The sequence below is a fragment of the Strix uralensis genome, chromosome 9 (assembly GCF_047716275.1).
Source record: "Strix uralensis isolate ZFMK-TIS-50842 chromosome 9, bStrUra1, whole genome shotgun sequence".
Taxonomy (NCBI): Eukaryota; Metazoa; Chordata; class Aves; order Strigiformes; family Strigidae; genus Strix; species Strix uralensis.
Window position 1 is genome coordinate 17,708,840 of NC_133980.1, and position 26,107 is coordinate 17,734,946.

Sequence of the window (26,107 nt, forward strand, 5' to 3'; positions counted from 1 at the left end):
ACAATACAGCAATGCTCAGTCTGGCACCAGTAGTGTAAATAGCACATCTAATTTATTTCATTCCTACATGCAAAAGTATGAACAAATACCTCCTTTGAGAATAAAGGAAGGAATGGACTGGAAGCAGTTAGGCAATAATGTTAAGAGATCTTTGTCAGGTCTGCTGCATACAGTCATTTGTTACTCTGAAACTGAAAGACTATAACCACCAAAGACGGAGGAATAGAAACAGATAGTAGGTAAAGACTACTGAAAAGTTGAAGAACATTGTGGTCAAATGCAGGTAGGAAATACATGCTTTTCAAACTGGGCAAAACTTGAATACTAGTGACGTGGATGGGACAGAATCTAAGATCTCTTTAAATACTTGTTTTCCTTGTACATAAATACCGTACCAGAGTTCTTTTGATGTAACCATGGGCAGGAAACTGTAATGAAATACACAGTCCCTACTGGAAGTACTCATTGCTTATTTCAGTAGCAGAAGGTGCTACTGAATTCTACTACTACCTAGCTACTACCATTCTTCTTCAATTATTGATTCTCACATGTAATGCCAAGAGGTACAGTGCAACTCAGCAGCCCAGCAGCATCTGTTCTGGAGACCTAACGGGTAGCTAGGCAGGAGACAAAGGACTCGGAGGGATGCACAAAGGTACAAAAAGGCTGTGCTGGCAGCTCACATCAAACAGCTCAGTGTGGTAACCACACTTTACAGATTGCTAGGCCTTTGTCTTACTGACTAAATCAAACAGCACTTCTCTATGGAACTGAGAGGAACATTTGTTTGCAAAGCAGACATATTTTTGTAATTTTACAATTTTTAAATTGCAATTTTAATTTTCCAGTATTGATTCCTATGCAGATTAAGAGGTTTTATGCATGGTACTCCACATTTTTCAGCAGCAGCTTGGGGAGAAGCAATGTGGAAATCATGCTTGGAACTGTCTTGAACTACAATAATCTATTTTTATTTATGATGACATGACCATCTGTCATGCAGCTTTTTTCAGTGAGGCAAGAAGAGTCTGGCAGCCTGCTCCTCGTCTCCCAAATGGTAGGTAAGGAAAGCTCCTGCCTGCTCTTCTCAACACTCCCTTTAGACCAGTTTTTTTCCCAAATCAAAGCACTGACAGCAGTAGCCCTGCAACAGGGAACAGCATACAGGACTTAAAAGAAACATGGAGCAGTGCCAGTTTTCTCAAGTAAGAATTGGTTACAAAACACAGGTAACAACTATTACAATTTTTTAAAAGCAGATGTAATGACTGTAAACTTCAGCCATTTAAAATCCAAACTGCAAACAGAATCAAAATTATCTAACTACAATACAATTTCTGAAATCATTTCAACAGAAATAACAATCAAAACCATATCTTAAGAAAGAACATTAAGCTGACTTTCAGTCATGAATGGTTTTGACCTTTCTGCTGCACATGGAGGTAGCATGAAAATTTCCATCTCCATTTCTCAGTCATCAGGTCAAAGATCGCTCGAAGACAAAAGAGACTTTAACATGAAAGGAATGAAAAAAAAAAAATCAACATTTTTCAGTAGTCTTAAAAACCCACTTAGAATTTCTTTGTGCAAACTTTAGTGCAAGTCATGAATGGACTGACTCGTATAGCCAAGTAAACTCCAGCTTCTCCAAACTTTTTTTTTTTTGACATCCCAGTTGAAAGGATTATCACAGGCACCTAACATTTTGTCTCTGTGCATGTCCAGAACTGTTCTGTGGGTGCGCATAAGGGAGATCTCAGAGCCCCAACATCTGCTGATACTTCTGGAACAGCCAGTATTAAGTTGCCAAATGAGAAAGTAATAGCATGTTTAATACACGTGAACTAGGAAAAATCTAAATGTTAAGGCAAGATTGACTAAATAGCACAAAGCACTCTGTACTGATCAGTAGTCAAGTAGACAGGAAGGTTGCAACAGCTTTCAAACAAGGCAGAGACGCAGAGTCTCACACAACTAAGGTACTACAAAGAACAAACCTCTCTCTCTGGTATCTCTCACTTTACAGGTACGTATCCCAAGGACAAATAAAAACTCTGGAACTCTCTGTTCTAACACCACCCCCCCCCCCCCCCCCCAAAAGTGCCTTGGAGTAAGACAATTCTTCCTAAGGACATGTCTACACTCTAGTAGAACACAGTGCCACGTGACAAAAACCAAGCTAGCTCTGAGTGACTGCTTAATGTATCAAAAGCAATTAGAAATGGCTACCTGAGCTGCTTCATACAGATAAACACACCCAGCTTCTCAGAAGAACTAATCTGTGTGAGCCAAGTGTCAAGCAGATAATATAGTGCATCCAAAATCCACTCTAGCTGGTGTGGGACTAGCGCAGGTATCACTTCATGGCATTGCATGAAGCCATCTGAATCAACTTAAAGTTAACAGGACGGGTCCACAAGTTAAAAAGGCAGTAACACGTTAACATCAGCTACCTTCCTTACACTTGTTAATATGAGAAAGAAATTACTTTCAATGTGGTACCTGATATGATGTGTTTCAGATATGACTAATATTAATACAACCACATTTTTCAAAGAGCTTTTATTTGTCTGCTTCCTTTCTTGGATATATGTAACATACACAGCACATAGTTTTTATGTTGGTGTATTATTCAAACATGAGATCTGAGTCCAAATACAAAATTCTGTGATCCTCTTTGCTTTGAACACAAGAGGTTAGCTTCTTATCCACATAAAAAGCCAACACTTACCAGAATTCCTCTATACTATAAGACTTCAGGAAGCAGGGCATTAAACCCTAGCTCAGATATACATAATTTCATAGTAAAGAAAATATATTACCTTTACAAGAAAAGAGTTTTATAAGAATTCCTTCAAAAAAGTAAACATTCATGTAAGCCTCCACTCTATCAACCTCCCAAAATCAGCTGTAGTCAAAGACCACTATGGCTACCTGCGCCTTCTGGACATAAGACCATTTTAGAAGAGCACCATCGTAACAGTAAAATTGTCAATCAATCCTTTAGCTGTCATAAATACACTTATTTCGTAATTAAAAATACAAGAATCTCACATTTTTCAATTACAATTTGAATTATATATAAGCATATAAAGCCATATAGAACCCTCTAGCACAGAAAATCCACAAAGCCCTTAATGTCCATTGTAAGCAAAGTCAAATCACATGGTCTCACAAAACATAGTATTCCTGACCAAAAAAAAAAAAAAGTTTAGCAACAATTGCGGTAAAAGGAAAAAAAAGAAAGACAAGTTTAAAAGTAGAATAAGGAAAACCTGTCTAAAGCAGGCCCTTCTAAACTACATCTGTCCAATGACCAGATTCAGTGTATGTTCTCACACAAAGAAGTGTACAGTGTTTCACAGGAATTGTTCAGCATTGCAAACGATAGCACTCACATGCTCCACCTCATTTTTGTTAAATCACAGGTTTTAATAATTCAAATAATTTATTATCCAGATTTTAAAAACTCAAGATATTAAACATTAAAAGTTCACAGGTTAGTTTTAAAATTCTGTTCCCAATCTTAACATGTATAGTAAAATGTATTTTTGAGGCACCGCTGAAAAATCCAAGCAGGAGTTGATTGTCTTACACATAACCATAAACATTCAAGAAATGGTTGGTCTATTTTGAGTTCAAAATTTCAATGTTCCCACAAAAGGGAAGAGTCTTGATGATTTTACTGTATTCTATAAATGTTAGTATACAGTCAATGTTAACATACAAAACTTGGCACTAGAACTGCCTCTTTCAGAGCCATACAGTTTTCACATGCACTGTAACCTACAGTCAAACATAATTTCCAACTGTGCTGGAAATTTTCTATTATTCTATATCTGACTTTTCTATTAAAAATAAACATAGGCTGGATTTTTGTTTTAAAAAGCCTATCTTCTCCCACAACTTGAAAAACAAGTATCAAAAAGGAACAAACAGCAAAAATAGAAGAAATAAAACACATTGTGCTAGTTATGAAGCTCTGACACCTGACAGCTACAGTCTGAGGAACATTTAAAAAATTCCTATATACAAGTTTTATATACACACTAAGATTAAGATCTTAAGAAAATTACTATATTTGTTTTTGCACTTGTCTCCATCACTTCTGCATCTAGCTGCAACTCATGCAAACGCATATTCAGATGTATTTTTGTGCAATAATATTTTCTATTTGGTCTGGCAACAGAATTAAGTCAACACTTTTCACCTATAGATATCTAAAATTACACAGTTTTCGTTTAAAAGTTATGCCTTAGTTTCTTGGATAAAACATAGCGTATTTAGAAGTTCGAAAGCCAAGCAGGTCTCTCATTTCATTTCGGAATTTTGACAAGTCTTGCCGCAGTTCATTTAGGTTTTCCACAGTTGCTTGATCTGTGCTTTGCATCTTCTGTCTCATGGAAGTCAAGTAACGGTGGACTAAGCAACACATCACCTTTTGGTAATTCTCATCTCTCTTTTGCTTCAGATTTCTCCATTCCTTTAAACAAACATCACACATTTACTATGGAAAAATGATTTTTGCACCTTAAAGCCTTTATACAATTACACAGAGAATAAATATGAACAAAATAACAAAGCTATTTTATAGATACATGCTGATGTGCACAAATATACAATGCATGTAAATTGCCAGCAAAATTTAAATTAAATTATAATCTGCTGTACCAGCAAAACTGAAAATGTTTAATCCACCTGGCTTGGTAATTGTCCTATGAGCAATCATCAAGAGTTCCATAATCCTGAATGTTTCTCAATGCACATTCCATGAAGTCTTTGAATTTAGCTTACTTAACGCTATTTTTGTCAGCAAGAAGATGCAAAATTAGTATGCAAAATTACAGGGTACAATAAAAATGTTTACTTAACAACAAAAAAAATCCCTCCCCCATCAATGAGAAGCTTCAGTGATCCTTTCTGGTTATTTATTTTGACACTTCTGTAATATGTTTAAAATCCATTACCTTCCCCAAAGAACACTCTAACCTCACCATTTTTGAGATTAGCACATACTTCCTTGAGGTTTCTATGAGTTTTCAATCAATCAAAGCATTTTTTCCAGACTACTTCCAGGGGAATTGGGGGTTGGAGGGAAGGGGGTTGAAAATCCCAAACCTGAAAGTTAACAGAATCTTACTGAAATAGGTAACACTTATTTATTTACATGTTGGATGCAACACACATTATTCTATAGCTCCTATTTATCTTAGTAGCACTCACCATGTGACAGGCAGCTTCATGCAGCAATTTGCTGTTTCATTTTAGCAAGCAGCACTTTTCCAGCTTCAGAGCCTACAGCTTTCCCAATCATTTCTTACCTTTAGGCTGTTCTGACGTTTCACTTTGCCACTTGATGTATGAGAGCAGATCCATTTACTGAGACTGTTGAAAAGATAACAGATAGTCTTGGGAGAGGGAATAACATTGAAAGGTGGAGGTAGCGTGCATTTGTCATCAAAGTAGCTAAGCCAAAGCTTGGCACGAGCAAATTTCCATTCCTTATCTTCATGATTCTAAAGCATCAGAAACATTAACAGAGATCAGAAGCAAAAATATTAACAAGGTATTTCATAAGTTTTATTTTCTCATACCCAAAAAACTATTATTTAACTATGATGATATAGTATTTTAAGAAATGTTTTGATATACCAATATGAAATAATTAAAATAAAAAACTATCTCTTCAATTCACTATATACTCTAGTGTAAATACAAAATTCAGCTATGCAGGTAGAAACCCCCTACCAACTGTGCAAGCACGACACCTTATCAAGAATAGCATTTTGACTTAAACAGCCATTGTATCAAGAAAGTATTCAATTCCCAGAGGGCCAAAGCCTTGCACATGTTCAACATGCAAAGTACCCATTTTATTTGGATCAAAGTAAATAAAAAGTTCATATTTGAAGGAAACATGCCCCTTGTGAGATCAGACAGAGCTCATCCATGGAGGTCTGTAGATCAGTCTACACATCGTAGAAAGAATTCTGTATAAAATCCAAAGATACAGCTAGCAATTATTGATAATTAATCAGAAACCACTTACTGCTATCAGCTGAAAACTTTTATGAAGCATTGCCACAAGGAGTTTAGTTAATACTATCACAACCACCACATTGTAGGTACCAACAATAACAGCACCCACAAAAGACTGTAATTCTTCACCATAGCTAAAACGTGTGACAAAGATTGCTACATGTGCCAAGGAGAATATATACCAGAACAGAGCAAAACATGTGCCAATAAACCTACAAAAACAAGAAAAAAAAAAAAAACAAACTGGTTAGGTAAAGCAAACATGAAAAGTGGATTTACTTAATGCAAATTCAAGTTCAGTAAAAAATTTCAGTTTTGTTTAATTACTAGGAATTAAAGGCTAGAACAATACAGCTATTTCAAAGATACCGGACTCACGAATGGAATGTGTCATTGCTCTGTTGTTCACAAAAAATACCCGCACAGTCCTTTTCTTCATCTACAGTAAATCCTTTATCATAAAGTTGTGTCAATCCAATTGTGAATGAGAACAAGACAAGAAGAAACATGCCCAGAAATTTTCCAAAATCTTGTAGCATCTGCCCCATTGAAATCTGTGAAATAGATTTATTTTCAATTTTAGTAAAACATGTAGTTATTTGTTTGTATTCTCTCCTTCAGCCTCTAAACAACAAAAAAGGATCTATTTACATTTCAAATGTTTAACTTAATATTTAAGATGCTAAACAGACCTCAGAATCAGTAGGTACCCTTGCACCATTTTTCAGTGAAAAATTCTAGATGTTAAAAAGAAAATTTAAGTAGTTTTCACATCATCTGATAAATTCATATCCTTCAATTAACCATAAGCAACAGTATGTCTAAATGTGTAATAGTATAGATAAAAGCAGTAAATGAAATGCATTTAAACACAAATACCATCACAGAAAGTTAATAACACACTTAATAAGGACACTGAATTAATCAAAACATTTGGAACCATAATTCATCACTAATCAAAAACTAATATACCAAAGCCCATTTGCAGAACACAGAATTAAGTCACTGTATGTTTTATGTAAAATTTTAAATATACACAATGTGTAGGTGTGTAAGCACATAGAAATTGAACGGTGTAAAGTATAGAAGATATGACACTAAATTCAGATCATCAGTTTCCATTTCAACATATCCTGTACAGAAGTCCGCAACAGTACAAATACAGCATCTTTAAAAAAAACCCCAATGCTCACACATCTTTCCAACACAGAGAAGACCCTGACTTGCTTTTGTCATACACAGCATAAACTGTTTACATAATTTAAATTATTCTTCCTGCAAACTTCTTCAGAGAACAATATACTATTATAAAGAACATAAATATATAAAATGGGGTTGGGTAAATCTAATCCTCTATATAAATCAGTGTGTGGAAAGCCTAATCCTATATGAATCACAATCTGTACCAAATCATAGTCCAGAATTGTATCACTGGTCAGGTTTTGCGAGTACAAGTTCACTGGGAGATGAAGTGCCAGCTCCTGCTCCTTCCCATGCTGCTGGAAACTCACTGAGTACACCTGCTGCACAGCAGATTCTCTCTGATTCTTTGCAGTTTGCCACAGACATGAAGAATCTGCAACTGCAGGCAGAGCTATGCAGTAATTGTATGTTCGGTCAGAGGATGAATGTAATCCCCATCACACTGTTTCATCACATCTAACACTTTAAAGAAAAAAAACCCAACCCAACAACAAAATATTTATCCTTTAGCTGAAACATAGTTGCAAGCAAGAGAGAGACAAAGTAGATGAAACAGGAATGCACACAAAGCACAAACCATCTAAAACTATTTTGTTTGGAATACAGTGTAGTAACACAGCCCAAATACCGGTTGCTTTCTTCATATAATCATGCTATTGCTTTCTAGAATTTCTAAGCATCTGAAATCTAATGATCTAATGTAGGGGAATACTAGTCTATCTTCTGTCAATAATAAAAAAACACCACACAGACAGCTCACAAATCTATATTAAAATAGGTTTTATTAATTAATAAGTAACTGAATACTTAAAAATAACTCTAATAGCCAAGAGAACATAGTAGCTGCCTTTCCCCCCCACTGCTGGGTTTCCATGCTATATTTGATTACCACCATTTGAACTTTGTGACCTACTTTTAGAAAATACTGTAAGAGTTGTTGCACAAGCTGTACTGGCCAACAGGAATAACATAAGCTTCAGTGTGCCACTGAATGGGGTGACTGTCGACTGTTTTTATTTACTTGGAAAATTTCATAACATAGCCTCTAATAAAAAACTTGTGAAAGGTCTAGTACATAAATAAACATGCACATTAAACAGTGCATCTCTTTAAAATGTGGAGAGACTTCAGTGTTCAATCAATTTGTATAACAAGCCTAATGCTTACTGCAATATCAAGACCTCAGTATTTCTTCAAAGTATGCAAGTACATTTCCATTTTAAAGTGTATAAAACAAAAAAATTAGAAAAATAATTAACAGCAACTTAGTCACAGCTAGAGAGAAAAGGGCAAGAAGTAAACCAAACAAAACCTTAAGAGGAGAAACAGGCATCTTCCAATAATATTAAACTGGTTACAAGAACTATGAACATTCTTTTTAAAGCACTTTTTACAATGATTTTTAAAAGACCAATTTAACAAGTGATTCTGTATGAAACAATATTCTAAAAGATAATTACTTATGCAGTAAAATTAAGTACTCTAACTCATTAAAATCAGCTGAACCTTCAAGCTGTGGGTTTTTAGCTAGATCCTTGATACAAGACCTAGTGACCTGAGCCAAAATCATTTAATTCAGAGCCTCCTTTGGTATAGCTCTAGTTGCAGAGAAGAGTTAAAAAAACCCACTGCTCCCAAATATTTATTCTGCCTTTATGATTAATAAAGATAACGTTTCTTGCAGGATCCTTTCAGATCATCCTGCTGCCACAAAGCTCTTAAAACAAGTCCTGTTCATTAGAGGAGAGCACAAAGCATTCATTTGACCTATTAGGACAAATTTCATCAGTATAATCACTGGATGACTATGCTACTTATTCCAAACGTCTTTATTCAACAGACACTTGCAAACTCATTGACATTGTTGACAGCCAGCTGTATTAATTAAATCCTATCACTGTCAGGGGAAAAATAAATAAATGAGAAAAAAAAAAATCATAAGTACAAGAAAGCAGTGACTTGTCTGATCTGATTTGTCATCATAAATCTCCCAGGAAGCAAGGCCAAAGAAACTGGAAGTACACCTACGCAAAGCTTTTTTCAGTAAGCTATGCTTTTAATAACAGGTGCTTTAGTTTCTAAGGGTTTTCACTGGCAAAGTAACAAAATCAGTCAGTGCTGAGAACTCAAGCAGAACAGAAAAAAACAACACAGAAGAGGAAAAAACGTTGCTAGTGGAATAAGGGGTGACTTCTACTCACAGATTTTTAATAGGAAGCTTTCTTTCTCCTTTTAATTGAAAAAGAATTGAGGGAGCTAATTGCATCCTAAATATGATGTCATAATAGTAGTCCAGGTTCCCTCCCTTATCCCCAGAGGTACTAGACCTTCTGTATAGTGCCATATTGCACCCTCGGGTCCACTCAGTTTATCTGAAGTTTATCACGATGAATAGCACCAAGACTAAGATGAGAGGGTCTGTGCTTAAAAAAAAAGAAACCAACCAACAAAAAGATACTAAATGGCATAAACTCAATAGGAAACTCCATGTCTGCTCTCAAATCAGGAAAAGAAAATTAAATTATTTGCACAAACCCAGGGTAAATTCCAACTTTAAGTGAAAAATTTGAATTTAGCTTAAGAACTGTTGTGGTGTCTACTGTTTCAGCATGACAACGTAAGACTGTTAATGCTTCCCCCCACCATCTCCGCATACTGAATTAAATGTATTGTGTAATTAAAATGTGGGGGGTTTTTAATCATTATTACTCACTGGAAGGTTCCAGCAAATTTCAAGTAAGAAGAAACCTGCTCTCCCTTCTTATAACTAGCTACAAATAGATGACTATTTCAATACTCTTGATAGATTTATATTTTTCAAACCAAAGTAATTTGCACAATTCAACTCAACATGCAACTTCAGTGAGATCACAGACATAAACAGAAATGCTTTTGATTACTCTTCCTTGCTACACATCTCATTCAGCTATCTTTTAGAGAGAAGAAGTTAGGACGATCAACTTTACAGGAACAACCTAATCCTCAGAGTTTTCAAACTGCAGACACTTATGCAGTATGTTAAGCTAACAACAGATGAAAACAAAAAGACAGTATAGGTACAGTTATCATGGAAAAAGATTTATAAGAAAGTGAACTGCACTAGGTCTTCCATTCTTTTTCTTACCTTTCTCCATCTAAATCAGTATGTTTTACATAAGAGATTAAAAAAAACCCCACAAACTTTAATGCAATATCACTTCTTTCTACTTTTTACTTTCTGAATTTCTTTAATTTCTTCTTTTTCTCTTTTCAATAAGATTCTTCATAGCAAATTAAGATCAAGTTTAATATTTTCTCAAGCAGTAACGCTACTCACCTGGAGTGGTCCCAGAATAGAGCTGGTTGTGTACATGAAGAAGAGACGCAGATAACTAAGAACATTAGCAAAAGCAAAAAGACCTTCTGCCACTAGGGTAGGATGGAATGCATCCCAGTCCTTCCTTTCAGCATAATCATGAAACTGCAAACATGCAATATAAAAAATGACAGAGATCACTGATGTTACAAATACAGAAATGCACCCATGCACCTCTCCCTACTTCTGCCTCCACAAGCAATAGCATAAAAGAAATTCACACATACGATTCACAGATGGCTTACCTCTGCCAGATATCTCATTCTTTTAAGACAAACGCATTTTAAAAGCCATTCCAGAGGGAGACAGAAATCAGATTAAATTCAACATATAACTCTGCCGCTCACTTGCTCAGCAAGCCATTTATTCCTCTGTTCTGCTTTTCCTTCTACTCTGTTTTGCATGGTTTGTTGAAATAGGGACATGTGTACATCATAAACATGTGCACTGTCTAGTATAATAGGCCTCAGTCAAAAACAACATTAAAATGCTGCAAAGAAAACTAACGTACACATGCAGTCGCAATGTGGTGACAGCTGGGCTTAACCAGTTTTAGAAAGTTTTCGAAAGACTTAGGACCTGGGGTTCCTTCAATGGATTTTATGAATGACTATAGAGAATAGAAGTCACAAGTGAACTGTAGGTGTAAACACACCCTTGAAGTATATCCACTAGGTACTATTCAACTATTCACAGAATATCCACAGATCCCTAACTTTTGGCTTGACTGAAAACATCCAGCATTTATATTACCAGCTTCTGCTGTCTCAAAATGGACATTCAAAAACTAAGGAACCCAAAGCTGCTCTAAAATAACTTGCCCGAAAATGTGCTGCACAAAGATGGCACAAAACAGGGATAAACACATTTTTATACATTGCAATTGCATGTGTACAAATCCTTCTGCTACAGAGACTCTTCCTTTTTTTCTTACAGCTTCAGCACCTACAATATGGACTTTCTAAATAACACAAAATATAAAAATAAATTTTGCCATATAAAAGTGGCAAAAAAAAAGCCATTATGTGCCTGTTCCACAGGACAGGAGTCCCACGTCTTCAAAAAGGTTACAACTTACATTAGCAGCAAAGGGCTCTTATCTCAGCAAAGGAACTACTACTACAGACATGTGCTGGTCGCAAAGCAAATGGTTGGGAAGGCAGCCCAACATGGCATTCTCTCTCTGTTTTTTCCAAGAAATGAAGCTTTCCTTTCCAAATGATTACCAGCCTCTGAATCAATGCAATGATATGGAAATGGGCCAAACACCAAGTTGGGAAGAACTGAATCAGTTTATTTTCCTCCCAACTGCCAGACAGCTGTCAACTCATAGTTTGCAATACAAAATAATGGTGCTACTGCACTGGCTTGAATTTTGCTAAAATATTCATATTCAATTGGTCTGGCAGCTTGCCATACGCTGTGCGGCTAATAACACATGCGACAGAATGGGAATGATCATTTTCAAAACTTACATCTTCAATCAAACCCAGATGGTTTTTCACAGAGAAAAGACAAGGCTCCTCTATGGTCTTGGGGCTTTTTTCCTTACTACCAAAAAAAAAAAAAAAATTCAAACCAAAAGAAGCCCCACCAAACGAAAAACAAAAGTCCCACAACCACTTATGACATTTGACCACATGCAATCAAAAGCTAAATAAAACTTTCTGTAACAAAAAAGCATTAGGCAACCTAAACAAAGATATTACCATCAGCTTTCTGAACAGTACTGACCTACGGAATCAGGCAAGCTCAAATGCCAAGTCAGATGAGCTATATGGGGAGATTTTCCCAAATGAAAATCAAGCCATTTAGAAGACCAGCCAGTTCTTACAAGGAAGACAGTAGCTCTGTTTGGGGTCCTTGAGTACTTGGACATGTCTTGATGTGCTTTCTAACTCTCATTTACCTCACCAACTTCTCTTTCAAGCCCAAAAAACAACAAGACCAAAGATCCTAACAACTACATGGCATATACCACACAGAATATTCAACTTGGAAGCCTAAACTGTATTCACATAGTAGGTTATTACTGATGTCATACACTTAACTACAACATACTACTACTAACATACCACACGTAACATATCTTTACATATTTTGCAGCAATGTACTAAAATTATATTTGCCCAGTCTGCCCCAGAGGAGCTTTGGATCTATGAAGATGGGTGCTCACCTTGTTATGGGCAACTACTTTGAGAGCAAAAGTTGCCAAATACAGGGAATTCATGACAAAACTAAGCTGATTACGGGATTCTTCTAAAAAGTCTTCTAAACCATCATACCAGAGTCTTTTAACATCTGACCACACCATTCCTGCAGGAAAAAAAAACCAAACACCACCAGGGAAGTCAAGTCATTGCACTGAATATTCTTTTACAACTAATGCACTTCTGACCGGCTTTTGTAAATTGTATTTTAGCAAAGAAAAAGAAGAGGAGTAATCAAGTAAATTTACTAAAAGCGTTGCATTGGATTACAAGCATTAATCATAAGGTAACAAGATGTTTTCAAGCCTACTTTCCAACTAAGAAACACATTCTCCAATAAAAAGGTCATGAGAGGAAATGAATAGGAGAAAAATTAGACAGGAAAAGTCAAATTTAAATAAAGGTAGAAGGCTAGAATACAAATGCTTTTTCTGAATGAAAAGTAGTCACCTTTTTCCAAAAGCACTATAGAAAGCATTACACACTGCTATATAAAGTATCAAGTACTTTTTGGAAGTGCGTAGCTACTATAACATAACAAACATAGAGCAACCAGCCAAAAACATGTTAAAATGTTTTATGAATTTTCAGCCAAAACAAAAGTTCATGAGTACTCAACAAAAATTATACCTGTGCTCCCTCTACTGCATCAACCAGAATTAACATGTGTCCTTTTAGGTACAGTTATGATAATTGGTGACAATGACATACAGAAACAGAAACGTAAAATACGGGAAAATAATACTTGTTTCCATGTTTTAAAACATGGACGCGGTAAATGCACACCTTCAATTTATTAGACTAAGATGGAGTATGCATAAACTAACATAGCATATACTTTTTTCTTTAAACAATATGCCAACCCTGCAGTAAATCCAAATCACATTATTAATTACTTTTCAAATCAAGCATTACAGAATTGGTCATGAAAGACTGAGTTGTTACTTACTGTTGATGGCAATTTTGTATATATTCAAAGTCCTCTCCCTGAGCTGAGCAGAATGCTATAAAAATTTCTTGTTTACAACTACCAAAGAGATATTGCAGAATGCTGAATTTTGGCAATTGTTTAAAGTTGGATTAGTCCAACAAAAATGTAGAGACTCCTCCTGTTCTATCTCTTTAGAACATAATAAAATAAAAATGAAAACAGTGCAGGAATTGATTTTATGACCATAACTGCATGCTTACTCCAACTACTTACAATCCAGAAAAATTATAATTAACTTGCATACAATGCACAATTACTTTTAATCTCTGTTATGATTACATAAAGATCTTAGCTAGATTTTCAAAGAAACAATAACTTTACTAGTAATATTCAGATTCTAGTATAATTCCATACACAGACATACAAGCAATTAAGAAGCTCATATAATTCCCACTACATTTTTATAGAATTCACAGAATCGTGGAGTACCCCAAGTTGGAAGGGACCCACATGGATGATCATGTGAAGCTACTGACTCCACACACAGCAACCTAAAAGTTAAACCATGCATCTAAGCATGTTGTCCAAACACTTCTTGTAAAAAAAGAGCTGGAAGAAATTAAGTGTTTTGTGGATTGTTGGCTGATGAAAAAACAAAACAAGTTTGACTCACAATGATTAGACCACCTACATACTAAATAATACTAACTATTCATTAAAAAATATTGGAAAAAAATAAAAACTGATGTCTGAAATAGTTTTATTCATCAACTTAGGAAACCAGTCATCATCAACATCATTTCCATCAAGGAAAACCAGTTGATGACAGGCTCTTCTCTGTTACAAAACTATTAATCTGAGGAACTCACACTTCCTTTGCCTTCAGGTTATTTTTATTTTTTTAAGATCAGAATTTTAAAATGTCTAGGAAGAGACACAGCTGTTACATTAATTTGTTATTGCGCAACTCAATCTCACTTGCATCACTCTGAATGCTACCAGTCCTTCTGTAGAAAAACTCACATTCCTCCTCTGTTAGATCCCACAACATTCTGTTTCTGATACTTCCCTTTCTGTGATAAGTAGAGATTGTTCTAACACTTCACAGCCCTTCCTCAAAATGTGTTTGGGTTTTTTCTGCTGAGTAAACTTCGGTCAAGCAATGAGTAACACGCTAACTTCATAAGAAGACAGTAGAAATCATTTTTGTTTGATCAACATCAGCAAGTGTCATCCAATCTACTCAAATCATACCTACCAATTAGCCATATTATCAGGAGATAGTCTATTCTCTCAAGGGCTGGTCCCATTGTATTCTTCTTATTCTCATTGTAGACAAGGGAGTACAAATTAAGTAATAACAGAAACGTGAAATACGAAGCTCCATGAATAATAAACTTCATAAAAGGAGTGTGAATTATTCGACCTACTCGAGATTTAGGGGCTAACAAGTAACACAAGGACAGAACTGGCCAGAAAATGCCGACCATCAAAACAGTCAAAATTTTCTTGCATGTGTGCTTGCGTCGATAGCCTGCCATCTGTCCAAACCATACAGTGTTTAGAAACTGCTGGCAGTTAGACTGAGCAACGAACTGGGGGGGGGGAAAAAAAAGAAACAAACAAGAAATCAGTCTCAGATTTCTTAATACAGATTACTAATTTACATTACTAAAATTCATTTTCAGGCTATGTGTAGTTACCAATGAACAGAAAAAGTTGAAATAATTATATCATAAGAGAACAAAATACTATGGACCCATTACGATTACAAATATCTGTCATTTTAATTTCCTCCTAAAACAAGCAATTAAACATGAATGACACATACTAGACTTTTAAAGGTTTTCAGGTCAAGAATGAGTTTTGATTTCTAATTATTTAGAAATCTAGCATATAAGTAACATCATACCTTAGACAGTTTCATTGTCTGTTATTACAAAACACAGTGATCTTATCTGAAGACTAAGATACTGTTATTGCAAAATGCTGTCCACACTGTAAAACACACCATGTAAAATGACGACTAAAGTAGCCAAGCAGTTTTATACCTATCGGTCCTTAAAATCATTATGGCTCTATTCAGCATAGTTAATTTTAAATCAGAGTAACCTATGTTCTATCAGTCTTCATTTTGGTCTGAAGTTTATGTAGATTATGCAAAGGTAGTTTCAAATCTCAGGTACTTATTTGCATGGAGTTACAAAAGAGTATTTTTCACTACAGGATGCTTTGTCATTTAATTTAAAAAAAAAAAAAAAAACAAACCAAAAAAACAGCAAAAAGAACCTTGACATTATCATCACATTTTAGAAAGCATCACAAAAAACTGTCTCCATAATAAACTTGCCAGGAATTAAACATATTCTGCAAAGGTACTTTCCTCATACCACACAAAAAAATTTTGTTATTCTCCAACCACTGTGGAAAAAACAAGCTATGCTCAAAACCAGAAGAACATCTGAAATACTTCAGTATGATTGTTTAACACATACCAGAAATGTGTAATGCTGGTTCTAGGACATTCCATAATTCTGCCTTATGACTTCTAAACACTATGTATTTTAACAGTTTCACAAACAGTTTAAGCCTTGATACATAGAATGGACAGAATTATAATGTCTTCTGCAAATGCTACCTGAAAATGGATTTTGCATGGAAAGGAAACTTTCTCTCTGACCCTGGTCCTTGTACTAGAATCCCACAAATACCCATTTGCCTAAGGGATAAAGACAATAATGACCTACTGCATGAAGTAAGTTCCATACTGGAATGATGGCATGAAAGGGTCCTACTATTCTGGAACAGGGGTGCTATTCAGTTATACCAGCCCAGGTCTAATGTAATTCTGAACAGCACAGACGAGGCCTGAGCCAAAGCTGAACAGCTAATGACAAGTGAGAAGATGATGAATCATGCATGGCACCTAAGGATCCATGCTTCCCTAAGCAAAGATTTAATGAGGATCTGAACAAATAATTACCCCTACCAGAGCTGTTCATAAAAGAGCAGTAGCCTATACTCCAATACAGAAAATACTAATCCACAGTAAATACTGAAGAAATACTCGGTGTCTTGCAATATCATTTCCCGGTTTCACATGCAGATGTTCTGTGTGTTACCATCTCTTCTATAACTCTTGCAAATTTATTTCTACTTCTATGTCTAGAGGCAGAACAATAAACAAAATGAATTACTACTAAGATATGATATGGAAAGCCTATCAAATTACTGCAGAGACAAACCTCTTTTTGATTATACTTGATTGCAAGTTTCAAGCGACTTAAGTTCATCCTCTCTTCCAACAACCCTCGCTTGTCTACATGTTCATCGCTAGATGTGTGATTGAGAATAACTTCTAGCTCCCGTGAATTCCGTGCTTGTGCAAGCAAATCTTTAGCAAAGGTTTTGCACTGTTGAGCTAGCTCCTCGTAATCATTTCTGAAAGACACAGAAACAGTACATACTATTACACTGCTCACATGCTCTCCATTAAATCACTGACTATCCATTTTTGGTTGGGACTGTATGATATGCTAAGACAAACTTTAAAAAAAACACCCAACAGTCATATGTCAAGATCTAAGCACTCTGAAGACAACTCTGAGTAGGTTTCTCCACGCAACATGGCAATTACACTTCAGCTTAGTTTGCAACTCCACTAGATAGAGAAAAATTGAGAAACAGGCTTACAGTATACAAATTCTTATAAGTTCCATATAAAGAATTAAAGCTTTGAATTATTTTCAGGAGATGAGAAAGTGTAATAGTCACAAAATATGACACTTGTAACTCATCATTTGGACTTTTCACTCGGAAGGGAAGCTGGTTTGGGTTTTGCTTTATTCCTGTCATCTGAAAATTAGTCTGTTCACTGAACACTAATTTATTAATATAATAAACACAAGAAAAGACACTATTCAGTTGTCTCACCTGGCACACAGTCTGTTTTAGTGCCAAGCTGTATCACAAAAAAGCAACGGTTGAACTCTTATTAAGAAAGACAAATAGCCACAAAACCAGAGAATTCATATGTTGTTTAGGAAAGTAGAATTTTACCCCATACAAACATTTGCTTTCATGTTCTCATAAAAAATACATGCTTTTGTGCTGGTAAGTTTCAAAATGGTAGAAACCTGCATAGTTTAACCATAAAATTATATCGAGAATTTGTTCATTAAATAAGGCATTTTCAGCACAAAATCTTTTACACACATATGCATTATATATATACAGGCACACACGCTTTTCAGAGCCTTATAATATAATAAGCAAAATAAAGAAACAATACCCAAAACAACTCCCAACGTGAAGGTCAGTATAAACAAGGTGTTGCATACTTCTACCCTGATGTAAGGAGAAAAAAAAAAGTGCAGAGTACTGAGATATTGATATGATTAACAGGTGTGTGATCTTGAAATAAATCATCATTTAGTATAATTTCTCTTTATTTTTCCAGAGTACAGTTGAAATTTGAAAAGTTGGTGCAACTATACACATTGAACTATCTAGATTTAAAAGGATTTCAAGTAATTAAACCGTCAAAATGAGTGCTAATGAGACATAAATGATATTATATAACTTGTTATTATGTCTAATTATCAGTTTAAACATTCCAATTACAAAAAAAATAGAAATAAGCCTTTTCTAATCCATACACATTTCTATACATATAATTTCATAATAGTATTAAAGTTGGTTTGTGTTTTCAATTCCCACCTGAATTCAACCTCAACAAGGCTTAATTCTTTCAAGTCTGCACTAAGTTCAAAAGCTCGCAGGATCGGATCCTCCTCCGTCAACATGATTAAAGCAGGACTGGCCAAACACCGATAAATGTCAAGACGAAACCTATGACAAAAGAATAGCAAGCAAAATGAAGATGTTTCATTTGATTATCAGTTTCAAATCAGAACCTATTCCAAAAGTCTGCATAAAACACTCACCTGAAAGACAAAACAACTGGATTTCTTAAAACTACATGCATTAAATATGATGTGTCATGGAAGACGTTGTCCTTCACATACTTCAAATCCCTATTATTCTAAGTATCAAAAATTGGCCAAACTGGTTCCCTCTTCTTTTCCTCACTACTTCAACTGTTATCAGCACATCAGCAGAAGGTCATCACTTAAGGCAACAGTATTGGTAAAATTTCGACATTTTAAGTGTTACACAGTAGCTCTTATAGTCCTTCAAGTGGAAATAAGAGAGGGAAGTAAAGCATTTAAGGCAGTCTTGTATTTTAACAAACTAAATTAAAAACAGTGTGGAGCTTTAATGTGCAATACAAAAAAAAACAAAGGGAAAGCATCTGAAGGCATGTTTTCCTCTTGTAAAACTAGTGACTCATGAACACTGAAAGAAAGTTTAAACTAGAACAGATAACAGACTAAGAGCTGTTATCTCACGTTTCCATTGTTTGTTTGCTTGGGATACCCTGACACCTTTTCTCATACTGAAGCTAATGACATGGGGTATCAGATGGATGTTGCCATTACAGGTGCCAGAATGTGGCCCGTAGTAGCTGAATACACATAACAATTATCCTTTCACTTCCCTTATTTTTCAGTATGGATACATAGTGAAGCAATTGTGCAATAATTGTATATTGCAACTGCAGCCCACTTATCATCTTTGAGCTCTGATTTTTCACCCCAGCTCTCACAAATTGTATTCAACCCTCAAATATATTGTCAAGTTAACCAGACAAAATATTGTTAAGATTGGTAAATCCCTCTCCTCATTTGAGCCTTTATTAAAATGCTTTCTACTTTCAAAAACACAGAAGAAAAAAAATTGTCTTTAGCTTGCATTCATCAATCCATGCTACATAAATACTTTTAGAAACAGGATACAGAATTATCCACCTCCTTATTCTTGCTCAAAAACCCCTAAGTATTAACTTAAGAAAAATTTTATTTGCATTGTTCCTATGGTCCCAACCCAAAGATAGCTAGAATGTTTGCGACACAACTGGTAGAAAGGAAAGGCACTTAGCTTAATATGCACAGTGACTAAGAGTATAAAATCGAAATGAAAAAAAGCCACTGCCTTCCACCAGCCTTTTCAAGCACAACCCATCCCCGAGAACTACCATCTCCCACAATAAAGGCTACAATATATTCAAGGAATCCACTCCTAAAGCTCACCTTAAAGAGAAAAAGGAAATATAATTAACTTGACCAAAGCAATACCAAGAACTAAGACAAGATTTGTTTTATTATTGTCTATGACTGCTAAGTCTTACCTGGAATGTCGCAGACTATCTTTTTTGTTCTTTGCAGTACACAGTGTGCATTCACAGCCTACAGCATGAGGCTTGGGTAATGATATGTCTTGCTTTAACAGCATGGTGAGAATTTCGTAGTTGTTACGATGAGCAGCTAAAATGACAGGTGCCACATCCATGGTCGTGGAGTACTCTGGGTTCTGAATGCGTTCCATTAGTTTCTGGAATAAAATGTAGGAAGTATCTAAATTTATTACATACAGTTCTACTACAGTGTTTACATGTAAGGGGTTTTTTGACTGTTCAACAATAAGTCTCTCCTTCAAAATATCTTCCTATGTTTTATAACATGAAAATAAGGAAAAATTTGTAACAACATTCAAACACCTCTCAGACAAATACTGGAAAAAGAAAAATGGACACAGAAATGTTTCTGGTTTATTTACATAGAAAACCTGACATTCAGTGCCCACCTCCTCCAATATTCATGCATGGTATTAAAAAATGTATTTTCCTCTAGTTTGAGAAAAATTATTATATTTACTATCTAAATGCAGGAAAAAATACTCTGATTGTATCATACTCCATTACACAACACCTTATTCCTTCCCTCCCTCCACCCCTACTTGTGAACTTTTAAAACTTCTTTGATACTTGACCATTGCCAAGATAAATTCCAACTCGTTAATTTCAAGGTGAAGATTTGATGTTTATAGATTTGCTCAAAAAAAATCTACTAAGCTTCATACATGAATATACCCAGGCTGTTAACTACCTAGCAATAGTCTACAAGAGAAGATTTAACCACTCTGTTTTTCTCTCTTCTAGACTAACTAGGCATCTGTTAGCATTTGGCATGCATAAATCACTCGATTCCTTAGGCAGTAAAGCAGAATAATGTATTCTATCCTTTAAGACAAAAGAGGCTATAAAAACAATCTCTAATGTCCAAATTCTATCACCTTAGAGATGTAGAATTTCATTTAAGAACATCGTTTTAAATATGACGGTCACCCAGAATGCCCCCCACTCCCCAACCAAAAACCAAGAGATAACAACACTCAACTACAATGGTTGGTCTGGAGGATCTTTTTGGTCGGTGATTAAGTAGAATGTCAACAGCCCCCACCACTTCTGAGTCAATAGCTACCAAAAGTGCATCCGATGACTAAGGAAAGAAAATAAGTCATATATAAGAAGCAGTAACTTAAACAGCATAGAGTCAACCTGAAGCCAAACTGCATTTTTAAATTCTATTTTATTTTTAAAGTACTAAAACCATGTTCTGTATTATCACCACGCATATGATCAGAATAAAAATTCAGGCTGTCATTCCAGGAGTTAGCATAGCATTACTGACAATTAGTTTCGTTGCACAAACAGCAGAAGAACCAATTGCAGAAATTAATTTCCAGTAAAGATGATGCAGGTTACTTGCAAAAATCAAGTTCTAAGAGACCATTTACCAGGTTATTAACAATGTTAAAAGCAAGTGTCTGTGTAACACAACTCAGGCATACACTTCATCCCCGCATTCGTAGTTCTGTGGTAAAGCTAGGAATGTAAGGGGTTTTTATTCTGGGCTGGTAACTACTTCTGAAACTTCTCTTAAGTTGAGCTACACAGCTTTTCTTTTTCCCTACAGTTGATATTCTTTTCCATTTACTTGACAAAAATCAAATTTTTACTTTAAAAATAAGAGAAAAAGATTTTATTACCACCACTAAAAAGGAGATCAAGTGAGAGAAAAGCTTGTTGTTTTTTTCCCATCCAATATCAAACCTTACAAAAGATACTACTTTTCCCTGTGTTACATACTTAAGCCATCATAGCTACAACTCTCTCAGCATCAGCAGAGATGATGTATACAATTAATGAAATATTGTTGGTATGAAACTGCCTCTGCCATCAAGCACAGATCAAGTTTAACAAGAAAGCACTGCAGAAACACATTCTTGCCTTAATTTAACATCATCTAATATAATGTGCATTTTTCTAACTGTACTACCATTTTAAAATGTTATTATACTCCACAGCCAAAGACATCTTTGCATTCTGCACTTCGTAATATAATGCACTGACTATATGCTGTTTATTTTGCTTGAAGATAATGTAGATGTTATCTCTACAACAGGAATAACTTTTAAAACAACATTCAGACTTATTAATATCATTGAAAATGTTACTACACATTTACCACGTCAATAAAATCCCACTAGAAAGGTAAATTAGTGAAAACACTTTCACAATTACTAAATGGAAAAAGAACTGAACTGCCAATAAAGACAGATCCTATTTCCTTCCAAATTCCAACAGATTAACAGAGATGATATATGAAGAGTAGAATACACAGATCAATGACTACACTGAAAATTTTCAATGACTTGTGTTGTATACCTGGCAACCATAATCCAAAAGAAGCTGTAGTATGTCCAAGTTTTCATTTTCAATGGTTATGGTAACAGCATTTCGTCCAAGCACATCCACACAATTTATGTTCATTTCGCCAGAGCTGTTTTCCTCTAAGAGTTTCTTAACCATGTAATAGTCACCTGCACAAGTAAAGTATGAACGTCACTTAGTATTATTCTAAAGCACTAAAAGCACGTGAACATTACAAGTACCAGCTACCAGCAAAACAAGGCAACATTCCATAGCTGACAACAGACACTGAACATGTCAGACAATTAAGAAGTCAAGGTAGATAAGCATTCTCTCATCAGGGAGGAAACTAAAGGTATTTTGGGATGTCTCCTTCAGGAAAGCACTAAGACATGTACTTTAATCCACTGCTTTAGTTCCAGTCCTAAAAACAAAGACACAAAAAAGCATGGGTACTTTTCAAAACTGGGGCAATAGCTCATACATAACCTGTGCCACACAAGAAACATTAAGTTCATCTACATCAGAGAAGGCTTCTCAGTTCAAAAAAGCCATAGGCTCAGCCAAGCCCCTCTCTATAACGCTACAAACAGGTTTGGATCTTCCTTGAGCAGAAACCACATTAAGTCTTCTCTGTATCACTCCAGTTTTAGCATATATATCATCAAAGCAGGTATGATACGATGCTGCAATGTTAGAGAATTCAAGATAGCAAGCCTGATGAACAAGTAAAGCTAACTACAGCAAGATGTACATAGGCTGTACCTTCCTGTTTGACTGAAGTACAGACACACCAGGCTTCCTTGTTTAGTATTGCTCTGGGTAATTGATTCTTATTGACAAAGATAACATCTTTGAATTATTTTTCTCAAGGATAACCAATTATTTTGCAACATAGAAGACCATGACAAAAACCGACCTTAGTGCAGAATACTTACAGAAGTATACGTAGAATACTTCTAGAGTATGTAGAGAGTCTGCAAGAGTACTAAACCAGCTGTTATATACATCTCTTTTTAAGATTTTTCATCCTCTGTGCATCCTTTTAGCTCCCTGAGCCTCTGTTTACACGTAGAGCGGAAGCTGTGGCTCAGAGTGATCTCCAGGGCCGGGCAGGGCCGGGCAGGCAGCAGGGCTGTGTCCATGAGCGCGGCACCCGCCGCAGAGCGCGCCAGCACCAACCCCCGCAGCCCGCCCGCCAGCGTCACCCCGCAAATACTCCTGCGGGTGTGAAGGACCCTGAGCGCCCGCCGGCAGACAGCTCCGCACAGCAACACCCCGGCGCCGACAACCGTGCTTATGTCCTGACGTACAACCGCACAGCACGACTGAAAGCCTATCGCAGAGTCCAACATTTCAGACACGTTAAGATCAGTTTAAGACCATGTTTCTACTCAAGGGTAACTAAATATACGCTTAAAGTCAGCAGCATATTTCAGAAAGGAAAATCTCCTGGCCACCAGTATAGGTGCAAATCAGAGGAAACTAGTCTCGCTCACTCCGGGGATGTCCAGATAAACCCCCAACTTTACAACAACGATACCCTCGGAGCCTCTTTAACAATGAACGCAGCAAATATCTTACACGCTCCTCTGGCACAAAGCGAGCTCCCGCACAAGCACGGAAAGAGCTGGTCCATCGCCTCCCTTCTGGCGGGAGGCGATGGGGCTGCGGGGCCGGGACCGGGGCCGGGCGGCCTCGCCGCGGGGCTCCTCGGAACCGGGAGCAGAGGCGAGGCCGGACACCGCTGTGCCCCCGGCAGCAGCCGCGCAGCAGGGCCCGGCGAGGAGCCGCCGCCCCCGCGGTGCGAGGCGCGGGGCAGCCGCAGGATCTACCCCCGGCCCCCGCCCAAACCGCCGGGGCCGGGGCGCTGCCGCGGGCGGAGGCGGGCTCGGGCCCTCGGAGCCAGCGGCCAGGACCGCCGCTCCCCGACGGCGCGGCCGGGCCGGGCCGAGCGGTAGGACCGGTACCTTTGTCGCAGGCGAGCAGGAAGAGCTTCTCGTCCAGGGTGGTCTCCTCCTTCACCTGCCGCACATCCTTCAGCGCCAGCAGCTTGTTCGGCGAGGCCGAGGCGGACGGGTCCGCGCTCTGGTACAAGGCGGCCATGGCGCCGGCTCCGCCAGGCCCATCAGAGCGCGGGCGGGGCGGTGGCGCGGCGCGGCGCGACCCCCGGTGCCAGCCGCCACCCCGGAGGGAGCGGGTCGGCGACCCCCGGCGCTGTCAGCCCCGCGTGCGGGCGGGCAGGGCAGGGCGGAGGGCGACCGCTCCCCGCCGCACTGCGCAGGCTTCAATGGCGGCGTCCCCCCTGCGAGGGGCAGCGGGAGGCGGGCGGGGAGGAGCGGCGCCGGGGCTGTGGCGACCGGCCGGCCCGGGAGGCAGCCCCGGCGAGCACGGCCGCCGCCCCGTCTCCCTCCCCTCCGGCGGCGGCGCGTTTCCCTTCGCTCCCGCCAGCATTCGGGGGGCCGGGGCCGGCCGGGGATGGGGCCGGCGCCCCTGGGGAGCGGGGAGGCGGATTTCGCGGGCATCCTTCGAGGGAGCGCGTCGTGTGGCCCCGGGGCGAGGCACGGAGAACCCCCGCCGCAGCTCGGCACCGGCACCAGCTGCTGGTTACCCGGTCTCTGCGTGGTCCCGTCGCTCCGGTTTCCTTCCAGCTGCTGGCCTGCTCGCCCCAGCATCAGGCTGAGCGCTGCAGGAGGCCGATTTCCAAATACTTGTTAAACTGGCTTTCAGTCACTTTCCTCTCCTGTGAATACTTCTAGAAATCCTATCTATTTGTTCTCCCTTTTCATATTAAAATCGTGCCATTTTGTCCTTTAAGTTCAAAAAGACATTTATACATTATATGAGCTACCAGACACAAACTAATTTTTCATGCCTTCCCTTAGCGTGATACACAAGAACTTACCCCTTACTCCCTTGGTGCATGTGGGCAGCATGTAGAGGCACAGAACCAGAGTTCATGGCTTTCCTGACCAGCTGAGTTATCAGGATTAATGGAAGCTGCAAGTCTGCCTCACTGTTTTTTGAATCTCCTTTAGAAAAAATAGCATTTGGTTAACACTTGCAGTCTTTAAAACAAACATTATTCTGAGAAGGCAATTCTTTTCAGATGGTGTGAGTGGTCATTTATTCTTCAGCACGTAGCTCTTAGTTAGCATGTATGTCAGACGTTTATACTGAGAAGCCTAAGATGGTTGCCCCTGAAAACCCATTTCAATTTGATCAAAGTTTAAAGTCATTCTGGACATATAATAATGAGCCACATAATTGTAGCAGATTTTTTTCTTAACGGGAACCAAGCACTACAGCAATAGTTAACAGGAAATACTGACCCTTACAGAGTAAGTTGCCAAGTGCTGGGGTAGGTAAATACACTACTTTTAGGATTGCCTATCTTAGGAAGAGATCATTTATTCTCACAGTATAGAGATTAAGGAAGCCTTAGTTTAGCCTATCTTGAATGAGGACTTAGACTGATTGATCTCCAGAATCAGCGCAAAGAACTCAAATTCTCTACATACTCGCTCATTTTTTTGAAACTGGGAATAAACAACTATCAAGTATTAATAATTTATTCTCATCCAGACAATACAAACTAGTAAACAGAGACAAACTGATCTAAATCCAAGCACTTAATTCTCTCAACTCCCAGTATCCCACTATATAATAGAAACTAAATGGATGCATCTTCTTTTTGTTAATATGTTGTGCAAGATAATGAAGATGTAAAGCTTAGTCAAATTTTTTGGGTTTTG

At 37.6% G+C, this 26,107-nt stretch overlaps 1 protein-coding gene across 2 annotated transcripts; it reads right to left on the reverse strand.

Annotated features, from left to right (window-relative positions):
* Positions 1–2,547: 2,547 nt before the first annotated feature.
* TRPC1 (transient receptor potential cation channel subfamily C member 1) lies at positions 2,548–24,654 on the reverse strand. Of its 2 annotated transcripts, none has more exons than XM_074877572.1 (13): positions 24,323–24,650; positions 22,368–22,522; positions 21,037–21,138; positions 19,989–20,191; positions 18,458–18,589; positions 16,984–17,179; positions 14,997–15,333; positions 12,774–12,913; positions 10,559–10,702; positions 6,418–6,593; positions 6,050–6,251; positions 5,322–5,516; positions 2,548–4,483 (listed from the first exon to the last, which is right to left on the reverse strand). In XM_074877572.1, exons 1-13 carry the CDS (start codon positions 24,456–24,458, stop codon positions 4,256–4,258), a joined length of 2,346 nt encoding a protein of 781 aa, XP_074733673.1. In that variant the 5' UTR covers positions 24,459–24,650; the 3' UTR covers positions 2,548–4,255. The 2 variants fall into 2 exon arrangements, 1 of the variants encoding a protein (XP_074733673.1); XR_012629996.1 differs by having other exon boundaries at positions 4,428–4,483; positions 5,322–5,385; positions 24,323–24,654.
* Between the last annotated feature and the right edge of the window lie 1,453 nt (positions 24,655–26,107).